Here is a 21,116-nt window from a genome sequence, read left to right on the forward strand (position 1 = left end):
ACAAGCACACACACACAGCTTTAGACCACAAACATATAGCTGGTCTCAATTTGATCTATATCTTCATCACCCAAGGAAATGAAACATAGTCACAGAGGGAAAGAGGTAGGGGAGGAAGAGGGTAGAGCCGCAATCTTTTCACTGTTCCGTCTCTCATTGCAGTAATATGTGGCGCACACACCTACAGAACATGACTTAATGAGAGCTGGAGCGTTGCCCAGTTCAGCGGAGAAGGTTACCATGACCCGGAATAACTCGTTCCTGCTGTACTGAATGTATGCAAAAACACATTTTTTTTCTAGGAATAATTCAAAGCAATTGGCTCATAGAACTGGATTTGAAGACCCCGTTTCAGCATCCAATGCACATTGGAAAGTTTGAGATTAAAAATCTAAGCTCCATTTGTGCTTTTATTCACCCTCTCCTAAAGCTCTCATGAGCTCTGAATCAACAAAATGGACAACAAACAAGCTAATCCTCCTCCTCATTACAGGTCCATCTATCAAACTTGACCTGGCAGAGAGAAGAGTGAAGTCTGAAAAGAAGTTTTAAGTACTTCTTGTTTTCCCCGAATGTCCTTGGCATAGTTTGCCGCCCACTGAGCTGAGAAACATGATGAGAGGACACTCAGCATCTGTCAAGGTAGCAATCATTGGCTATGAACTAATTCCAGCTGAAACCTTGCTTACCGCAGATTCATAATGAGCTGTTAATATGTACACTAAACTCAGTCTCAGTTTACAATGTTAAGTCCTGGAGAAGTATAATAATATTAGTTAAGCATATTACCTGAGGATCCAAGTGTGTTTCCCTGTTTTGTTTTGTTTTTTTCTTTTATTTTACTTTTAGGCCAGTTTCAGCAACTCTTACTTCGACTGTGTTCATTTGAGACAAGAGGAGGACTTCCTGTTCATCACAAGCGTAAGTAATAAACATAGCTGTCATTTTTAAATAAAATTCTCTAAACATGATCTATTTAAAAGTTCCACAGAAAATCATACTTCTACGGCAATATAGCATGCAGGATGACCATGCTGTAAACATGAATTCTAGCTTTAAAGCAATATATGAATAATGGACAAACTATCAACCGATGCCAACCATGAAATTGGTTATGACAAATTGCCAGTGTGAGTTGTTATTGTGGACCCATCATTTAATTAATCAATGAAAAACTACTATTTAATACAACACTGCATATGTTTTCAGGCAACATGCCATAGGCTACATTATAGGAAGCAATGTTGAACAGATGATAGGCTATTTATTAGCCACACCAAATAAAAAGAGAAACTTTTCAATTTTGTTAATTCTCAGTGGCACAGATGCTCAAGATCTTGCCACATCTGCCACCTCTAGGGCAATGGTAGCTCAGTGGTTAAAATGTTGCACCACTGCCAAACTGCCATTGCTGGGTGCTTGAGCAAGGTACTTAACCCTCAACTGCTCAGCTGCATAAATGAGATAAAATGTAAGTTACTCTGGATAAGGGTGTCTGCAAAAATGCCATAGATGTAATCTAATGTACCTTAATTTGGTCTAGATTTAGAACAATGCTACAGTTAGCCATTCAGTTTAGCAGCTAGTTTGCCTCAAAATATGTGCAGCAAATAGCAGAACATTTTATTTTAAATGCCACACAAATTCTTAAGGGCACATACAGAATAATCTGTCATGACTGATGGGTTCAGTATATGAAGCTTAGCATTACAATGTTACCATAATTTCAAAAATGATTATGTTGCAGCAATACTATTCAAGAACTTCTTACTCCCAATCTTTTTGCTTTGCGCCATTTCTTAAATACACAAAATTAACTTAAATTCACACAAATAAACCCTAACTACCTTTGACCAGAAAAAGAAGACCAGGACCAGTTACCATGATGCTAACTGGTCTCCAACCTAGCTTTCATTTGTATAGCAAAGCTCAACACTATTTTATTTCTATTGTACTAATAACAAAAGACATTGTCACAATGCAGCTTTACAGAAAACCCTATATCAATGTAGATCACTAAATACATTGTTGGAATATGGTTATGTTTGTGGAAATGTTGCTGTATTTAAAGGTTAAATCTCGCTACAAAACAAAGCTAACAAATGGACCATAATAATGGGTGACAGCAACATCTATTTAATATAAGCATCTGACAACAAAGGTTTTACAGAAGTCTGTTTCTTAAAATAGATGTAAAATTTATCCTTTATCTGGTCACAGGCTTTTCACTCTCTTATGTCCTATTTCTAGAAGTCACGATATTGGTAGAGCTACACACGAAAGGAGAACTTCTTTCATGCCTAAAAAGGAGAAGTGAATACAGAGCAGATTCACTGCAAACCCAAACATGACACGGAATATTACAGTACAGAAAAAAATTATTGGAGATGTCTTTGTAAATAAATAAAGACTTTCATGTACAGATATTTTGGTCAGTCTAAATTTATTCATTTAGATCCAGTTGTTTATATGCAGCATAAACTCACACTCTAGAAAATCTCAATTTACTTGAACGTTTCATGTGATTTGAAACCAAACGGATGTGCATGTGAGAAGTGGCAATTAGTGTACATGTTACTATAACTACAAGAGACTTAATGTTAATTCAGCATGTTTGACAACTTTTCACTCACCTCGCCTCTGTGTTTACCAAGTTCTTTGTTTACTAGAAATGCTACTCCAAATTTAGTGAACAGATAATACGATATTACTAGACAATAATAATATCATGATGAACATCAATGTCATCATCATAAGTCCTATTGACTGTATACAGCACTTAAACTAAGTGTTGCTTTACATACTTCAACTGTAATTGCAAACCTGTCAAACTGACCCCAGCTTATAGACACTATAAGGTTTCCATTTGTTCATGGAGTAGGGAAGCTAAAATCATCAAAAACCTTCTCCTTTCACCTTCATTTGGTATGAATTAGACCATGGCAGTTATAACTTCTAAGAGAACCGCAGCATTGTACAGAGGGAATAGGAGATAGACATCAGTCAGCATGTTTTTGCACGCATATTGAGCAAACACGTTAACCAAACAGGCCCTGTACATGTCTTACAACCATGACTTCACAGAGCTCGGGTGTGTGTAACCACTCTTGAGGGGAGGAACTTAATTCACCCCTTCACTACCTGCCTCACACAAAGAGAAACACAGACACACACACAGCTGAGCAAACACAATTGCGAGCGGAGTTTAAGCTGATTGTCCAGACCCCTCCTATTTGTCTACCTGACTTATTATAAAGCCTGGATGTTGGTAAGGCCTTACTATGCTGTCTGGGGTGCCTAGGAAAACAGTGAGTACTTGGAAAAAAGTACTTGGATTTGACTCATTTGTTTAGAGGCACATTGTTGACTGAACTAAAGGCCTCATGTTGGTTTGATAGAAATTCTGTTTGATAGAAAAAGTTCTTATTAGAATGAATTCTAACAAGTTATGGTCAATCAAAAAAAATTCAGAAGAACATGTCCTTTGGGGTATCTATGGTTCTGATTATGAAATTATGAATTTCTCATTAATTTGAGGAAGACCTAAAAATTCAAATAGGAAATTAGGCTTTTCAGAGAAAGAAAGCATTTTTATTGCCACATGTACAAGTATATGCAAGTACAGCGAATATATACAGTCATTTGGTATTGCCCACTTTAGCAGAAATAATTTCTTGTAGGCGTTTTGCTTGTTGGAATTTTTGACCACTCTTCTATGCAATATTCTTTCAGTCGCAAAATGTTTGAGGGTTTTCTTGTCTGTACTGCCGGTTTAAAATCCCCCAGCAACATTTCAATGAAATTCAAATCTGAGCTTGACAAGGCCATTCCATAACCCTCCATTTCTCCTTTCTGAGCCATTCCTTGGTGGATTTGCTAGTGTGCTTACGATCATTATCCTGTTGAAAGCCAACAGTTGCAAGACATACTAGCAGATCCTGCGACGAAATTTTGGGGTTCTTGGAGACTTCTTTTTGCATCAGACGGTCTGCTCTGGGGCCAAATTTTGCCAGAACGGCCAGTCGTGGACAACTTGGCAGTTGTTTAAAATCTGCTCTATTTGTAGATTATTTTCCTTACAGTGGAATGACGTATTTCAAATAATTTGGAGATCTTTTTAAGTCCCTTGCCAGACTCATAGGCATCCACTATCTTTTTTCCGAAGACCTTACAGATCTCTTTAGATCTTGGCATGATGACACCACACACCTCAATAACAAAGGGAAAACCAGACACTAGATATGATAGGAGTATAAATAAGACAGGTTCCACCTGCACTCCCTAAGCAGGTTCTAATCACTGGTACCCAATCCTGAATACTTGATTCTAAATTTATGGATTTAAAAGGTGTGATACAGCACCCCTGGAGTAGAGAGGGTTAAGGGCCTTGCACCCCCGACCTTCTGAGCAGTTATATATTAGCAGAGTCAGTCAATGGAATAATGACCCTGGATCAGGGAGGGTTAAAGGCATTGCTCAAGGGCCCACCACTAGCATCCTTTGGTGCTGGGACTTGAACTCACAACCTTCTGATCAGTAGCCTTATCAGTCAACACTGCCCCACTTATTATTTAATAGTAATCACTGGAGTGTGCCTTGCATCAGTGAGGAGGTGTGTGGCTGCCTGCAGGTTATGTGCTCTATGCTTAATGTGCAATTGGTGTGCCATGTCATCAAGCTGGATTAGCTGCAACTCTGAAGGCTATTCAGCAGACAATGTATTTTTCGTGATCTCAATTTAGGACAAAAAAGCACACTGGGCCATCCTCATCAGCATATCATGGCTACCTGTCTAACTCCAAACACATCACTGTGCAACAAGAAACAAGAATTTTTCTTCAGTGCTGCACAAACTGAAACGCTATCTCATACCTCACTTACTCGGCTGTAGAAAATTTACAATGTACTTGTGTACTATTATCTAGCATGCTTTGCATTCACACACACACTGCAATGGTTAAAGTGAAGTTTTGTGCCATACCTTGCATTTTGGGTGCTTGTGTTGATAGCAGCTGAAATATTCAAATATTATTCGAACTGTGCCTTGGAAAAGTTTGAATAATCATTGTACCTGAAATGCCCCTAGCTAATTCAGCTTTAAACAAGCCAAAAATGAATAAATAAAATGAAACTTTTAGTTTTAGTTCCAAGGAAAAACAAAACATTAAGTGAGACTATGCATCACCATCAAGATCAATGAAACAAAACGTTAATAAAGAGTGACAAGCAACTGTTAATTTTCTATGTAAGTGCCACACAGATCCACACAGATTTTCTCAAATGTATGCAAATCAGGTATGGCACGGCAAAGCGACAAATCCAAACAACGGCTCCAGGGAATTCCTTGGACCAACAGAAAACCTCTACTCTTTTAGTTCCTACATGCATTTAGCCTGCATTCACACTCAACAAAAACCACAGTCTCATGTTTTTCTGGGTTTAACTAGAAAATACATTTTAAACAGCAGAAAAACAGGCATGTGTATACATTTTGGTTAATACCATGCTATATCAGAATGTAAAACAGCCAGACAGGGATGCCACGAGAACCGATACTTCAGTACCAAGTCGGTACCAACATTCTTAAAATGTGACGGTACTTGTTTTTTCTGCAGTAGCTTGGTACCTTTGGTAATGAAGCTGCCGAGGTTGTAATTCTTCCGGAACTGATGGGAGCAGCAAATACACGTGTTTTAATCGGTCCACAAGTGGTAAAAATCCCATATTAGCATTACTAATCTAAAAGGCCAAGCAAAGGAACAAAAAAAACAGGCAGGCAGATTACAATGGGCTTTACTCTATGAAATTCCTCTAGGCAGCTCACTTGTGTGCCTTGTTTCAAGGCACTATTATCATGGTAGTAAATGAGGTGCGCGTGCCTCCAGCAGCCCCAACACAGGCCATCAGTCATCACACAACAATAAGCTAAACTTATAGCAACTTAGCCTGCTACTTAATTAGCCTATCAACTTGCCAGAGATTACACTTTAAGGTTGGCTGAACTGGAATTACACAGTGTTATTAACAAATGACACCTTACTATGATCTATTCGCACACTACTTACTATTATCATTCATAAACATGGAAAGTGACAGCACGATGAGTTATGTGATGTGAAACTGTGTGAAATGATCATTCTTTTATAAGACGCACTTCCTTTCTAGGGCAGAACTTCTCATTCCCTAATGTGTCCCTAACTAATCTGTCATATAATGACAGCTAAGGGAACCTTAATGTAAAGATTTATCCCATATACCCACAATGTGTTACTGATATGCAAATAAATAAAATCAGATGTCACTTAATTGGAATATTTACTATAATATTGAGCAAAACAAAACTCTGGCAACATAATCTTTAGAAGAATCCCAAAAGTGCTGTGTAAAATAAGTGAAGACAATTGTGGAGTTTTAAATTATGCAAAGTAAACTGATTTACTCAAACTGTCTTTTTAAAAACCACAAATTTAAAGAATTGGTGACGAGAAGAAAAATATAACCCATTTCTGAAGTATAATATTGTTCCTTAGTTGTTCTCTTGCTTTTCAGAAATACGTTTTTTAACATATTTTGATTTTTTTTTTTTAAATATTAAGGTGAAATTTTTTTTATCTTACCTTACCATATGACACACGTCATTTCTTTCCCCTCATACAATGTACAAACACACACATGGGTGGGGTGGGCAACATGTATCTAGACAGTACGTACCGTGCTGGTTTCTGCCTACAGAGCAGGTGTCATCTGTCAGTGTTTACATGAGTGACATGAGTTTAGGTCATTCGGAGGTTAAAATAAACTGTGTATGTTGTGAGTGTGTATGGTCTAAAGATTAAAAGTTTATATATAGTCCAGACAGATATAGTGTGCGTTTATGTCCGGCTGAGCAGATGGCCATTAATAGACATGCTTTTTCACACACACACACACACACACACACACACACACACACACACACACACACACACACACAGATCTTACTATCTTATAGGGTACACCTAACCGTAATGTTCTCAATTCTTTTGGCTCTTTGAGTTTGTTTTGTGTGTTGTTGTTTTTTTTTTCAAATAAAGTTCACATTCTATGTCAAACACTTTCACATGATGACTAGCTAAATGATTTAATAAGGTCAACATCCTCATGTATTCCCATCATCACACACAAATATACAAACATTTCCAATGAATTAACATCCTTTGTAGCATTACCACCCAAGCAAGCACTGGGACAACAAATTAGCTTCATCCTTACTTTTTACAGCTCTCGTGTGTAATCTAGCTTTTTCCTTGAAAAGATCCAGAGCCTCTAGTTGGTAATGGCAGCATTCCATCCCACATAGCCCAGGAAATAAACAGGAGGAGAGATTAAACAGAGCAGTGGAGAGAACAGAGCTGGAGAGGTTCTGCTGGGCGGATGCATTAGAGTCCCTCTGCAACTCGCATTAGACTGCTCGGCTTCCCCGATAGTCAAAACAGAGCTTCGGGAAGACCAGCAACTGTGTCACGTTTGATGTGATGGTAACGAGCTAACCACCCACAACACACTCACACACACACACACACACACACACACACACACACACACACACACAGGATTAGACATGTTCTCCCATGATTAACTGGCTTCGTATGATGAGGGGTTTCACAATTCAGGAACTTCACAAATAATGTACATAGTGCAGCCTGACACTTTCATGAACAGTGTGACGTAGGTGAGTCTAGTGAACATGAAGTAACTTTACCCAGGAATACTTTGTCATACATACTTTAGAAAACAATTTTGCGTTTTGTATCGAATTGCAGGGGCCACTTTGAGATAAGCAAAGACAGCAAATGGAGACTGAAGCTAGAGAGAGGACACATGCCAAATGCCAATCCTGTTCCTGTTTACTGAAAGTTTGTGCAATCAGACCTATTTTATAAGCAGCCACTTCTAGACAGACAGAAATGTGCATCTATGAATGCATGCTAACCTTCATTCAAAAAGCTGCTTAAGCTAGTGCCATGAGTGACAGCAAGACATTCTGGTTAATCAGAACCCTTTGTGCTGCTTCCTATGTTCCCTGCCATCTGTGCTGCAACGGGTTTTTGTGCTAGCGCCACACTGAAATCAATGTGGCACTGGGAGTGAATGTCACAAATTCTGACTTTAACCATGCTATCAATTTGACAGAGAGCTAAACAGCTTTTTGAGCACAGCTCCCTTCTATGTTTATTTGACACTTTCTTGTTTCAATAGCTAGAATACATAACACATTAAAGGCATTTTGCATACCACAGCGATGTTCTTGAATCTGATAAGTCAGAAGGTGTCGATTAATTTTATATAACAGCAGCTCTGACAGTACTGCCAGTTTCAAGACAAATCACAGGTTTATATTAATGTCCTCAGGCTAACACACTGATCAGCCATAACATTAAAAGCACCTGCCTAATATTGTGTAGGTCCCCCTTGAGCCGCCAAAACAGCTCTGACCCGTCGAGGCATGGACTTCACGAAGCCTCTGAAGGTGTGCTGTGGAATCTGGCACTAAAATGTTAGCAGAAGATCCTTTAACTTCTGTAAGCTGTGAGGTGGGGCCTCCACAGATCGGACTTGTTTGTCCAGCACATCCCACACATGCTCGATCAGACTGAGATCTGGGGAATTTGTAGGCCAACTCAACACCTTGAACTCTTTGTCATGTTCCTCAAATCATTCCTAAACAATTTCTGCAGTGTGGCAGGGCGCATTATCCTGATGAAATTATCCTGATGCCACTATCTGTCCTCTTCTGCATATACAATCACAGATGCCCATGACTGGCTAGCGTCACTGTGATTGACAGGGGAGAGAGAGTATGCATCCCTCCCACCCAGAAAGCATGAACAATTTTGCTCCATTGGCTCCCATGCCATGAATGGCTGTGACATCATTGGGATTCTCCAGATGATAAGAGTGAATGGTGCACCATTCCAGAGCCCAACTGTAATTAATGTTTAAAACTAAACAAATAAATAAACAGAGAATGGTGAAAAGTGAGCGAATAACACAATAAATGCAGAAGTAGGTAATGTGACAAAAAATGATATCATGGTACAAACCTGGGGGGGAAATATAACAATGATAAATTAAATAATACATTTTTTTTTTTAAAAATCAACAAAGATACTTTAACAAGAAAAAGGAGACATGAGAAAATGAGATCAGTTAGCTACTTGTTACAATAAATAACTATTCTGTTCAGTTATAAAAGTCATGCTAATCCCAAAAAAGCTTTATATCATCTCTTGTCCAGAGATGTAGAAACTTAGTCGATTATTACTCATTAGTAAACTTTTCAACTTAGAAATGGATGTCCTACAACAGATATTCATGCTAAAGATAACATAATGTAACAAGTCACAACTGATCTATTAGTAATGGAACACCGTTTTATTTACTTATGTACTTCCCTTGTTAACGCACACAGAAAGATTTAGAAACATGTCTTGTAAGCAGGTCATTGCTGCATGACAAATTGCCTGACTTCTCCATTATACAGAAGATCTGAAGCACTTATATAGGAAATTTGACGAAACATCTGTTTTGACGTGGGAAAAGAGAAACATTTGTACGTAAAAGATTAGGCAACGCTCTGAATTAAAAGCCTCCAGTGTTCCCTCCCAGTACCACATCACCAACACATATGGGAAAATAGTACAGGTAGTATCCAAGTACTGTCAAGTTGCAACTGCTGGGTTTTTGAGCAAAACCCTTAAGCCTCATCGGCTCAATTGTATCCGAATTGTCTCAAACATAAGGCTGAAAACCCTGAATACTAGTGCACTTAGGGTTCTGATTGGTTGGATGAGCTATACAACATAATTTGTTTGTTCTCCTATTTATAGAGCCTATAGTGCCACAGAGACCTGATCCAAAAGTGATCTTTTAAAAAAAATAAAATAAATAAATAACAAAAAAATAAAAAACGCACAATATGTAGCCTTTGATAAACCTTCACATTATTATAGTAAATGAATGGTTTACTATAATTGTTAAATTAATGCTAAATTATGGTTCTTCTAACAGATTTGAAAGACTTCTCAGTTATTTCATGATTAGGATGCCATGTGTGATATTAAATTTACAAATATGTATTTAAAGGTAAAAGACATTTTAAACACAGGTAAAGTGTGCTTCACAACAGTCTATATGCATGTTTCCGGATAAATAACATTACACTACTTGGAAAAAATTATTCTTGCCTGTCCAAGCTCACTATACTTACACTTTACCATGAAATCTCATCATTAAAGTACTTCCAATAATAATATTATAATATATATATATATATATATATATATATATATATATATATATATATATATATATATATATATATATATATTTATTTATTTATTTTTTTGCATTAATGCGTGAATACATTCCCATGAGTCATCCAATAAACATTATGAAAAATTTACATTTTAGTTGTGTCAGTAAACATCCTCATGCCTTAATCATAGATGTGAACACTAATTATGTATGTAACTCTGGTGCTATGAACACTGGATAACCACCAGGGATCCCTTGCCATTTGAAAAACAGACCCTGTATACACTCAGTGAGTAGGTGCAAATAACCAGATTACTGGTGCGTAGTGTACTCATAGTACATCGCAATCATGGCAAGACTTTGCGAGAGGTCTCAGCATGTGTACATACGCGCACTAGAGGATGTCCATATGTTGAAACATTATAGGAGAGGTGATCTAGAACTAGTAGTATTGTGTATTTGCTAATTCCACAAAACTAATCTCTGTTACTTTTCTCTGTTTGTTCCTCATTTAAGAACAAAATTCAGCCATTATCAGCATAACCTTGTGAAAATGAGATATTGTTGTCTTATATTTGGTGAATGTTTAAATGCACATTTTCTTAGATCAATGTTGAAAAATGGAAAGAAAAAAAAAGTTTATTTTTAAGACTAAGAAGGGCTAAAAGTAACCACAACAAGCCTTAAGTGAACTGATAAACAATACTGCATGCTCTTTTTTACTGCAATCTGGGATTTCTTTCAAGGTGTACTGATGTTATAATCTCTCTAAGATTCTCTTACTTATATGATGCTGTACGTATAGATACAAAGCTGGAAGCATGAGAGTGCAGTTGTGAGGCATATATTATATGACATAACACATTTGTAATACTTGCATATAAATACAAGTGTGTTTTTTTCCCCAATATACAGTCATGGAGACTGTATTCCATTACACACTAGCAAATGGCATTCCATACAATTAGGAGTCAAGTAAATGTGAAAAATCATGGCATGGTACAGTACATGAGAATATTCCAAACCTGGAAAAGGGTTATGTTCTTAATAATGCAAGAAACAATATTTATACATGTATTGATACTGTCGGTTTAATCTGTTTTGCTCTATTGCTAAGAGACTGGTTATGATAACTATACTCGAAATGCAATCTATTCCCTAGATTGTTCCCACCCTTTTAAAGCTCTCATTGAGCTGAAGTCATTTGCTTGGGAAGGAAATATTTCACACCAGCCTGTGACAACTGCCTGCAGGAAGACAGGGCTTTGTCTTAGACATGAGGCTACGATGGAGCTACACAAACAACTCTCCTTCTCATCAGGAACCAGCCGCATGGAGCACTTTTAATCAAGACCCTCCTGCTTAACAATCTGTCCACCATGTGACCCCAGTCATATGTCACACACATACCCAAATATGTGCTCTCTCTCTCTCACACACAAACACACACACACATTTGTGCCCATAGTACCATGGTGCAAGATGACATAACCTGTAATAAAGTCGTCAGCTGTCAAAAAAAGCAGAAAGGTCTTGCACTCATCAATAATTGCTCATGTGCAATTCATTTCAAATTCGTAAACATGGCAGAGATATTTTGACACCACTTCACACTTATTTTCCTAGAATTATTTTTAAGACAAACAATTCCAAGGAATCACTAAGGGCATGACTAGATATGGAGAAGAAAAATACCTACACAATTCCCACATAACTACTTCCAAGTAATTCTGAACTCCTACTACTATTAATTTGGAAAGTGTCCATGGAATCATGAGCTCAGATCTTAAGAATGCTTCTTACATTAGATGCTTGACACTCACTTGATACTGCTGCAATATAATATCAGCAATTAGAAAAAGACCTAAAGATCGTAAAGGAAGTAAAGAAATAATACACAAAAAAATGATATGATAGCTATTCAAATTTCAGATTTAAATGTTATTTGTCACACATACAACCACACACAGTACAGCATGTAGTGAAATCCTTTTTACGACTGCACATGACATAAAATAGGATTTACTACAATGGGAGTCGGGGGAGGGTTTGCGCCCCTTATCCCCTTAACCATCTTCCACTGTTTTCACTGTGTTACTGATAGATTCCTACAGACCCTGCAGAGATAAGGGCACCTGAGTTCGTGACCCAATTTAGATGAGTGTCATGAGCTTAGCATAGTGAAACATGTAACACACAATCATGTGCTCTGAATAATTAAATTAGTGTTTGGTCATTTACAGCAACAGTGTGGAACAACTAATTTTAGTAGCACTCTGCTACATGTTTGACTTTAATACTCAAATTCCTAGGATTCTTATTATAGTTCAGCCAGCCCATGATTTGTCAGCATAATCTAGAAGTAGAAGACTGGAAACTTGCCTATGAACTAATGCCACACAGCAATAAATGAGTTATTATGAAATAGAGACATTTTTGTTTTTTCTTTAGATGCCATAAAGATGATCAAATCATCACCCTGGTGGTACAAATAAAACAATTTCAATTGTATATTCAGGTAGACTACTACAGTAAATGTACAAATCCTGAATACTCGGACACCCTGCCTACATATGTATAGATTTTTGAAAACATAACTTTCAACAACCCTCCATTTAAAAAAAAACAACAACACTTGGACAGACAGCTCCTTTGAAAATATCTATACACAAAAACAGAAATCGATTTGAACACACATGCCCAGCGATAATAAATTATAAACAGTCACCAAACACCTTGACAGTATGCAAATTGAACTGTAGAGCACACGACATGTGGAAAAACACCAATATGGCCAGACGTTCTGAAACCAAAACCAACATGAGGATTCATACATGTGGACTGACGATGAGATGAAACTACTATGTACATGTGTATATACTGTGAAGTGTTCGGACAGGTTTTATCCAACATCTCCATTCAGATATGATAAACAGAGACCTACTGTAGCACATGCATAACACATACAAAAGCTCAGCTGGTTTGCATAGCTTTAAGCGTTCTCATACATAACGTATATACGTTTTTTTCCGTCCACAAGAAAACAGCAAAAACACAAGTTAAAAAATGCTCTACCTTTTTAAAAAGGTTTCATTTTCAGTGAGCCAAAACATGGTTTTCGCATGGACAGGAGGTCAAAAATATCCGTCGGTGGTGACAGGACCTGAATATTCTAAATGCAAGTTTCCATCCTCTTAATGGATACCATGTTTGATGATGTAACTTCAAAACAGATCAGATCTAAAAGCTCTGTTCCAAATTATTAAACAAATCATTAATGAGAACTAATGCAAAAGGCTCAAAATAGATTAAGAATGGGATAAATAAAAGCACACTGTGTGATTTTGCTTGTTACACTCCATCCTGAGAGCTGAGGCACTGTGTTTCCTGTAGGTGCCATCCAGAGGAAGTCTGGAGCCTGCTACCGCTGCAGTTTAGCTTTCAGCAAGCACACAAACAGGTACGACCCCAGGTCTGAAGGACAGGCCACACACTATATAAAGATCAAACATGTCTATTGTCACATCCTGACTCAAGAATGGTCAGGGAAACTGGGTCATGTCAGAGAGCCCATTTGAGGAAGTTTATTTCCTTATAGCCTAATAAATGAAATATAACTGAATAAAGCAGAACAGTGTCATTTTTTGACACATCATGTAGACCACTATTCATATTCCTAGACCATGTCCACAAACTGGAGTTTAGATAACTTCAGGAGATATGTAAAGGGAATCGACACTTTCTGGTTTTCATCTGGCACCCTCAGATACAGCGCTGTTTCTACGTTTTGTCTCAGGAACCACAGCAAATCCTTAGCTTGCCTGATGAAACTGAACAAGGAAAACGTCTGTGAGGTGCAATGTTGTCTGTCAAAGCAGGAACTGGGAGGTGTTCGATGTTGACCTGCAGGGGTGAGACCTTCCCAGAGACCCTCTTCAAAACAAGAGTGCTGGGTCTGGACAAACTCGCTGACCTCCACCCAGACCCAGACGCACACAACGCTGGATAAGAACCTATCTTCAGCAACAATCCCAGATATACACGACTGTACACAGGCATGCGCACACATGTGAAGACCCTCTGATCATTGGAAAACACGAAAGCGTGAAGATATTCAGTTTAGTTCGATATGATCAATCTGGAATCCTGGGATGGATTATTCAAACAGAGGTGTTTGTGAAGTGATGTCAGAGAAAACAGCCAGGAGAGTGGGTGGCACCAACTAGCACTATTGCTGCAGGCTACTCTGGTTACACACTCTCACTGTTACTACACAAAACATGCTGGGGTTATTTTAAATGGTGGAATTTTATCTTAAATACTATGCTAGCTGTTCTCCAGCCATGCCATATAATCCATCCAATACTGTTCTGTTGACCTGTGCACAGTCCTGTGTATTTATTATATATATTTACACCGTGTGATATATTTGTTCTTTCTATGTATTCCTGAGTTCCATGCAACTCAATTCTGCTTTGTACTAAGCTTGTATGTTTTTTTTAGTTTAAACTACTTTTATTGACACTTTGATAAAACAGTTTCCTACTTTACCCACAACCCCATTCAATGGCCTGGGATTTAGCTGTCGCTTCATCTCTACCTGAAGTGAGAGAGATGCAGCAGGTCTTTAGTCCTTTAGGGAGCTTTCACACTGGCAGTTTAGTCCAAAACAGAGCACAGTTTGCATGAAAAATTGGTAATGTGAAAGCTGTCATGTGGAGCGGAATTGGCATGTGTACACACACGTAGCATGAGTGGGATTCTGTGGGACACAGAAGAGGTCCACTACTGTGCATAATATCTGCTGAGCATAACAGTACCAAAATTATTATTTTTTTAAAAACCAAAAATATGGTGAGTCGCGTTCTGTTCTCAGTGCGCATTAATAATGACTTAAGATGAACACAAATGCACAGGGTTCGATAGAATCAAGTGATTCTGAAACCAGATCAATGCTGCAGTCTGTCCAGCTCCCTCACATCCTTGTCTGTACACTCAGCTCAAACTGATCAGCTTCCAAATCTTTAACTTTCATGCCAATTTCACTATCGACACCATTGTGCTTGTCATCTCATAGGTCACTAACTAGCTGAGACGGGTCTCTGCCATAACTCTGTGCAACTTGCATTGTATGGCTGCACTGTATTATGAAACTTTAAATCCAGCATTTACTGTCTCCACTATTCTACACTGGATTTAACAGCAAAATCGTGAGTCTAACCCTAACTCTGTGACGTAAGACTGGCACTCAACTGCTAACCTCTCACAAGAATAACAAAGAAAAAACAGCACCAATTGAAAAATCAACACCAGAATTGCAACTATTTCACAAAAACATCACAAATATTTCAAAATAAACATATTTGATGTGTTTCGGGGTGGAGCTTTTTTTTTTTAAGGCTTTTGTACAAAAAGGGAAAACTAATTTCACACTGATCGGAGCAGAGTGATAAAGTGACAGTGGTGGAAATGGAGAGCTGTTGTTGTGGGAAATGCCAGAACTGTCCCTCCACTTCCGATCGCTAGTTTTATTATAGGCATTGTGGTAGTGTCATGGCGTCACAGAAAACAATTTTAAGCGCCAGATACTGTTTCAGAACAGCATCGGTAGGGAACAGCTGTGTTCATTATCTACATGCCATGTTTTATCACAGAGATGCTTTGCAGTTATGCATGCTTAATGATGATTAATAATGTAACAAGCCTGCTTGGCAGCAGCATGAGATGGCTGGATTGAATGTGTTTTTCTACTTTCTGGAAACGTGAGATTAGATCCAAGACTGGCTTGTGCAATGTTCCCACTGATTCATGAATATGGTTTTAAATCAGGCGATTCTGTAAGATGTGACTGATCTTTAGTCAGGTGGTTTACAGGGGTTTAATATGAGACATTATGATACAGGCTTTCAAATACAATTATGCATAATTGATTTATATGAATAATGTAACATATATGTAGAATGATCATAATATATTAAATTCACTTATATCTGGCATTGTGATTTGGTGATACGACTCCATCAGCTAATATAAATGTGATCCAACTCAGGCTTTATTAGATGTGAGAATAAATTATAAATGCTTTTTTTCCACACTTTAAGCTACAAATGTTCTCTATAAATGTTGTTCTCAACACCATGATCTACAAGGTTTTTTAGTAGCATCCTCTACCGCCTGTTGTGTCTAAAAGGCACTGGGCCGAAGCACTGTGACAAGTAGAGGTGAGCAATACCACAGGATTACGCAACTATTTTCAGTTATCCACACAACACTGACGTTAGAATGAGTGTAAAATGTGGACATCTTTTCAATACTCAACATTTCCCATTCCATCAATCACTCTATAAAATATTAGACAAGTAAAAGAACACCATTAACACATTGTGTACTTTGTTCAAAGTACAACATGGTTGTCACAGGGAACTGAACGAGACAGCGATTGCTTTTATAATATTATTCCATAGCTTGTACCCACCAGTGAACTCAGCTTCATAAACAATTCTACTGAGGCTGGCCATCAAGGTAATAAGTAACAGCTTTATGCTACGATTTTCAGTGAAAATACTTGTTAATAATTCACATTATAACCAGAAGGGTGATATTCTACTCAGTAATTCTATGCTTGTGGTTGTGTGGCTGTAGGAAAACATTTTTTTCTCACTTTTCCACTCACGATGTTCACCGCAAGCTTGTAGCAGGTCTAAATTTAAGCACAAACTAGCAGGACCATTATGTAAACGAGCCAATGCTGATTTGGTACATTGCGATTACTTTTGCTCATATGATTTGCTCATTTTTCCCCCCCTTGTACCATTTTGGACAATGTGAACGAGCAGACATGCTTGTCAAGACAACAGACACCTCTATTTTTTTAATGGTTGCCACAGGGCACTAACTGACAGAATTGTTTGTTCTGTGCATTTGCATACGATTTGCAACACACAACTGAGGTTCAGGTGATACCTTCTGTCCTACTAAGAGGACATTTCTGAGCTGTCGCACAAACACTTTATTGTCGGAACACTGAAGTGTCTGCTTAAAATATCCTTGTACATTAGGATGTCAGCGATATCAGATGACAGCAATTATGTCTGTTAAATGGAATTTTGAGATTGGACAATTAGTTCTCTTGATGCAGCCAACTGACACACCATTCTTGTCTTTGTGCATGGACTATTTTGCGTTTTTGCAAATGTCTTGTTTCGCCACTGCCTGCTGTTTTGAGAGACTGTTTTTGAAAATAAATCGATGAATCCTGGCATTTATTTACATAGTAGCTTTTCCTCTCGACTGCAGCTGCTCTGTTGGTTTTGACATCAGCAGTTCCTCTGTAGTTGCACACAAGACACAATCTTTATATAGAAAGAAGAGGAAATGACCTAGTGCATCTTCATATGAAGATGTCAAGAAATTAGTTCTGTCGATGAAACTAAGAAAAAGGACTGAAGGAAAGGAGGAAAAGAAAATGAAATGACATCATGGCACAGTTAGGGTAGGAGTATGGTTCTGTAATGCAATCCTGTAGATAAACATAGGCCAGCTGTATTTAGAGGAGCTGGAGCTTCTGCTTTTATTTTTCTTTTCTTTTTTTTAAAAATTCCATTATCTGCTCTGACAACATGGAAGCCATTAGTCCCTGGTGTCCAGACACTAAGATGGAATGGGATGTGCCGCCGTCGACTGCATGTTCTAAAACAGAACAACAAATGGCTCGTGTGAAGCAATACTGTAACGTTATCAGATGAGAGGCAGACTGCTTTCTCAACAGGAACAGTTGTATGGACAGCTGTCCCAAGCAGAATTAGTAGACAGACGGTTGCTCCATGGTATCTTTAATGCCTATTGTGCACACAGTCTGGTTAAGTGTTCCAGTCAAATACATATAACATCCTGATTATAGCTCAGTCTGTTACCACCACAATGCGCATCTAGTGGTTGTTTTATATTCATAAAGTGTGAAGTATCGGTTTTATTTTGTTTATGTTTTCCCCCTGGAGTCAGATGTTAGGGGACGATGTTTCTGGCAGCCAGCAGGGCGCACCTGCTAGTGCTGGGAACCAACAAACATCCACTGGCTACAAAGCATCATAATAAAGCTGCTTAATAACTTCATATGCCTTAAAAACTATACAATTCAACATGACATAAGTTGAACACATGACCGATCTCCGCTACAGTTTCACACAGCACAAAGTTTAATCACACACACACACACACACACACACACACACTCGTACTTACGTATCTACGAAGTTTTTTCTCCGGTGGGGATTTTCTCAGCCAGCCCTGGCAGATGATTTCTCCGCCGCTCATTTTCTTTCTCTCTCTCTCTCCCCCAAATAAGCCTGATCACAGCAGCTCTCACTCGCACTCGCGCGCTTGTATGATCAGATGATGATTATGCAGTTCCATTTAGGGAAAATGCAGAAGCGCGCGCACCCCGCCGGCCCATTTAGTGACGCGAGAGCGCGCGCAGTTTGTCCGGAGACCTCGGAGACGCGCGCCGTCCCGACACGAAAACACAACATAAACTCTCGGCTCTGGAACAGTTGTAGACCCTCTGAGTGAGAAGGAGGAGTAACAGTGAGGCTTGTACTCTGCTGTAGGAAGTAGGTAGTGTCGCGTGCAGGGGTTACGGTGCGTCTTTATCGTCCACACCACGCCCTCTCACCACCACGGAGTGTACAGTATCTGGGTGCAGCAACACTAAACCTCCAGGTCCCGACTACAAACAGACGTCATGCCGTGAAATCACTCCTTCTCCAAGCAGGATGATTATTGTTTTCTGGCGAATCACAGTCACAAAGAGGCGTGGCCGGGGTAAAAAACGAGGCGGGGATTCAAACTAGGATTTTGTAAACTGTCCGGGGAAGGGGGCGGGGTTTTCTGCTGACATGTCATGCGCGTGCAGCTATGGCAACCAAAACCTAGAACCTACTGTATTTATTTCCAAGTAACTTTTACTAACAATCATAAAGCCTTATGAAAAACTCAGTTCAAGGTCATTTTTCCCTATAGTTTTACAATGAACGGTATAAAGCTACATTTGTTTGTGTGGATGTTTGCTTGGTTCTTTGTTTTGAAGAAAAAAAAAGGAAAAAAAAGAACCATACTACTAAGTATTCCATCTACAGAGAACTCTAGCTGTCTAACCAGCTACCAGTTGCCAAAACACAGGCTGAGCTCATCAAAATGGCAGACTATCTTGCTTGTTAGTAAGTGCTGTTACTGCTGCGTTGTAGACAACATGATCTTTAAGAAAACAACACAACTGTAAGGCAATTTATGCATCTGATCTAATTTATCTAATCAGTTAAGAAGGATGATGAAAAACAACTCATCAGACAACTAGCAGTTTGACTAGCTTGGCTTGTGTTTGGCAGATGGTAGCGGTCAGACCAAGATGAATTTTTAAGAAGGTAGAAACTTCTGGAACATTGTTGAAAAATAGTGATTCATACCCTGCTGGAAAAAATTAATAAATAAAAATAGAAACGTCATAGAATTTGTAATGGTTTTAATGGAAACTATAATGGTCGCTGTGGGTCTCTACTGGTAATTTGTTGCCTTAAGGACCAATAATGGTAATGGTTTTAATGGTTAGCTGAAGATTTGTAGTGGAAACCATTAGAATGGTTTCTGTTCTTTTTTCAGCAGGTGGGCTACTATACAATTAAACATTTTAAACAAAACATGCCATTTCAGAATGAATAACATGGTATCGTAATAATGCAAAGAAATTCGTACTATTGAAAGAGTAGCACTTTTTTTTTTAAAATCAAGGCAAATAAATTCACTGGCCATCTGGTACTTAGGTGTACTTTGTAGGTATGATGTACATCTGTGGCAATGCCCACTATGCTCTCCATTAATGAAAAGGGACCACCACAAGACCACAGTCGATCATTTGGGTGGTGGACCATCCTAGGAATAGCACTGAAACTGAACAGTCGTGGCATGTATGTGTTTGGCACTGGTATGAGTGTCTCAGGTGGCCTTGTGTTGTTAGTTCAATAAAAAAAAAATACCTGGTTAACAGCATCCTGTGGTCAGAAACTGTCCTTAATACAAGGATAGAAGATGATTAAGAAAGATTTACTGTAGACCTACAAGGTGGACTAACATGGCAGGTGTGTCTAATTAAGTGGCCAGTAAGAATACACCGTGCTTAAAGAGAGAGAGAGAGAGAGAGAGAGAGAGAGAGAGAGAGAGAGAGAGAGAGAGAAAAAATATGTGCTCAGATGGACAAGGTTAAACAACAAATGGACTATAGACAATAACTGTACCTGCAAAATGCACCTATATGGTATGTTTACCTTTAAATAAAAAGGCAAATTAGTATTTATTAGCAAATACTAATAAACAATCAATCTCTAAATCTACAGTAAACACATCTGTTGATTAGAAAGAGCTGCCATCTAGTGGTCATTAAGTGTAAATCAGCTAATTACAAACTATATTGTTAGTAAACTGTAAGTGGGAATAATCACCACAAATTGGTGTTAATTTGGATTTTTCCGTACTATATGCTATTTTAGTTTAGTGATTAAAAAAATACATAATTTCTGATCACAGAACAAACAGTATGCTTCAAATTTATATTGTCATGTTGTTAAACTCTTTCCTATGATAAAACTGATATGCCCTCTTATAAATCCAATACCATAACAAAAAAGACTGCACTAAAATGGCTGCAAGAAAGAATTAATATGTTAAAATTTAACTACAAACATGTTCAAAACAAAACAGAATATGTAGGGGCTTGACTCCCAATTCAAATGAACTGTCAAAAAGCCTTTTAGCTACAGCACTTACAAATC

At 38.3% G+C, this 21,116-nt stretch overlaps 1 protein-coding gene across 1 annotated transcript in view; it reads right to left on the reverse strand.

Moving 5' to 3' along the window:
- Positions 1–19,128, reverse strand: part of gab2 (GRB2-associated binding protein 2) — a 48,566-nt gene extending 29,438 nt beyond the window's left edge. Inside the window, exon 1 of the mRNA XM_017491363.3 lies at positions 18,538–19,128. Within this exon, the coding sequence (XP_017346852.1) occupies positions 18,538–18,609 (72 nt within the window). The 5' untranslated portion in view covers positions 18,610–19,128. The remainder of the gene's footprint in view (positions 1–18,537) is intronic.
- Between the last annotated feature and the right edge of the window lie 1,988 nt (positions 19,129–21,116).

Source organism: Ictalurus punctatus, chromosome 17 (genome assembly GCF_001660625.3).
Source record: "Ictalurus punctatus breed USDA103 chromosome 17, Coco_2.0, whole genome shotgun sequence".
Taxonomy (NCBI): domain Eukaryota; kingdom Metazoa; phylum Chordata; class Actinopteri; order Siluriformes; family Ictaluridae; genus Ictalurus; species Ictalurus punctatus.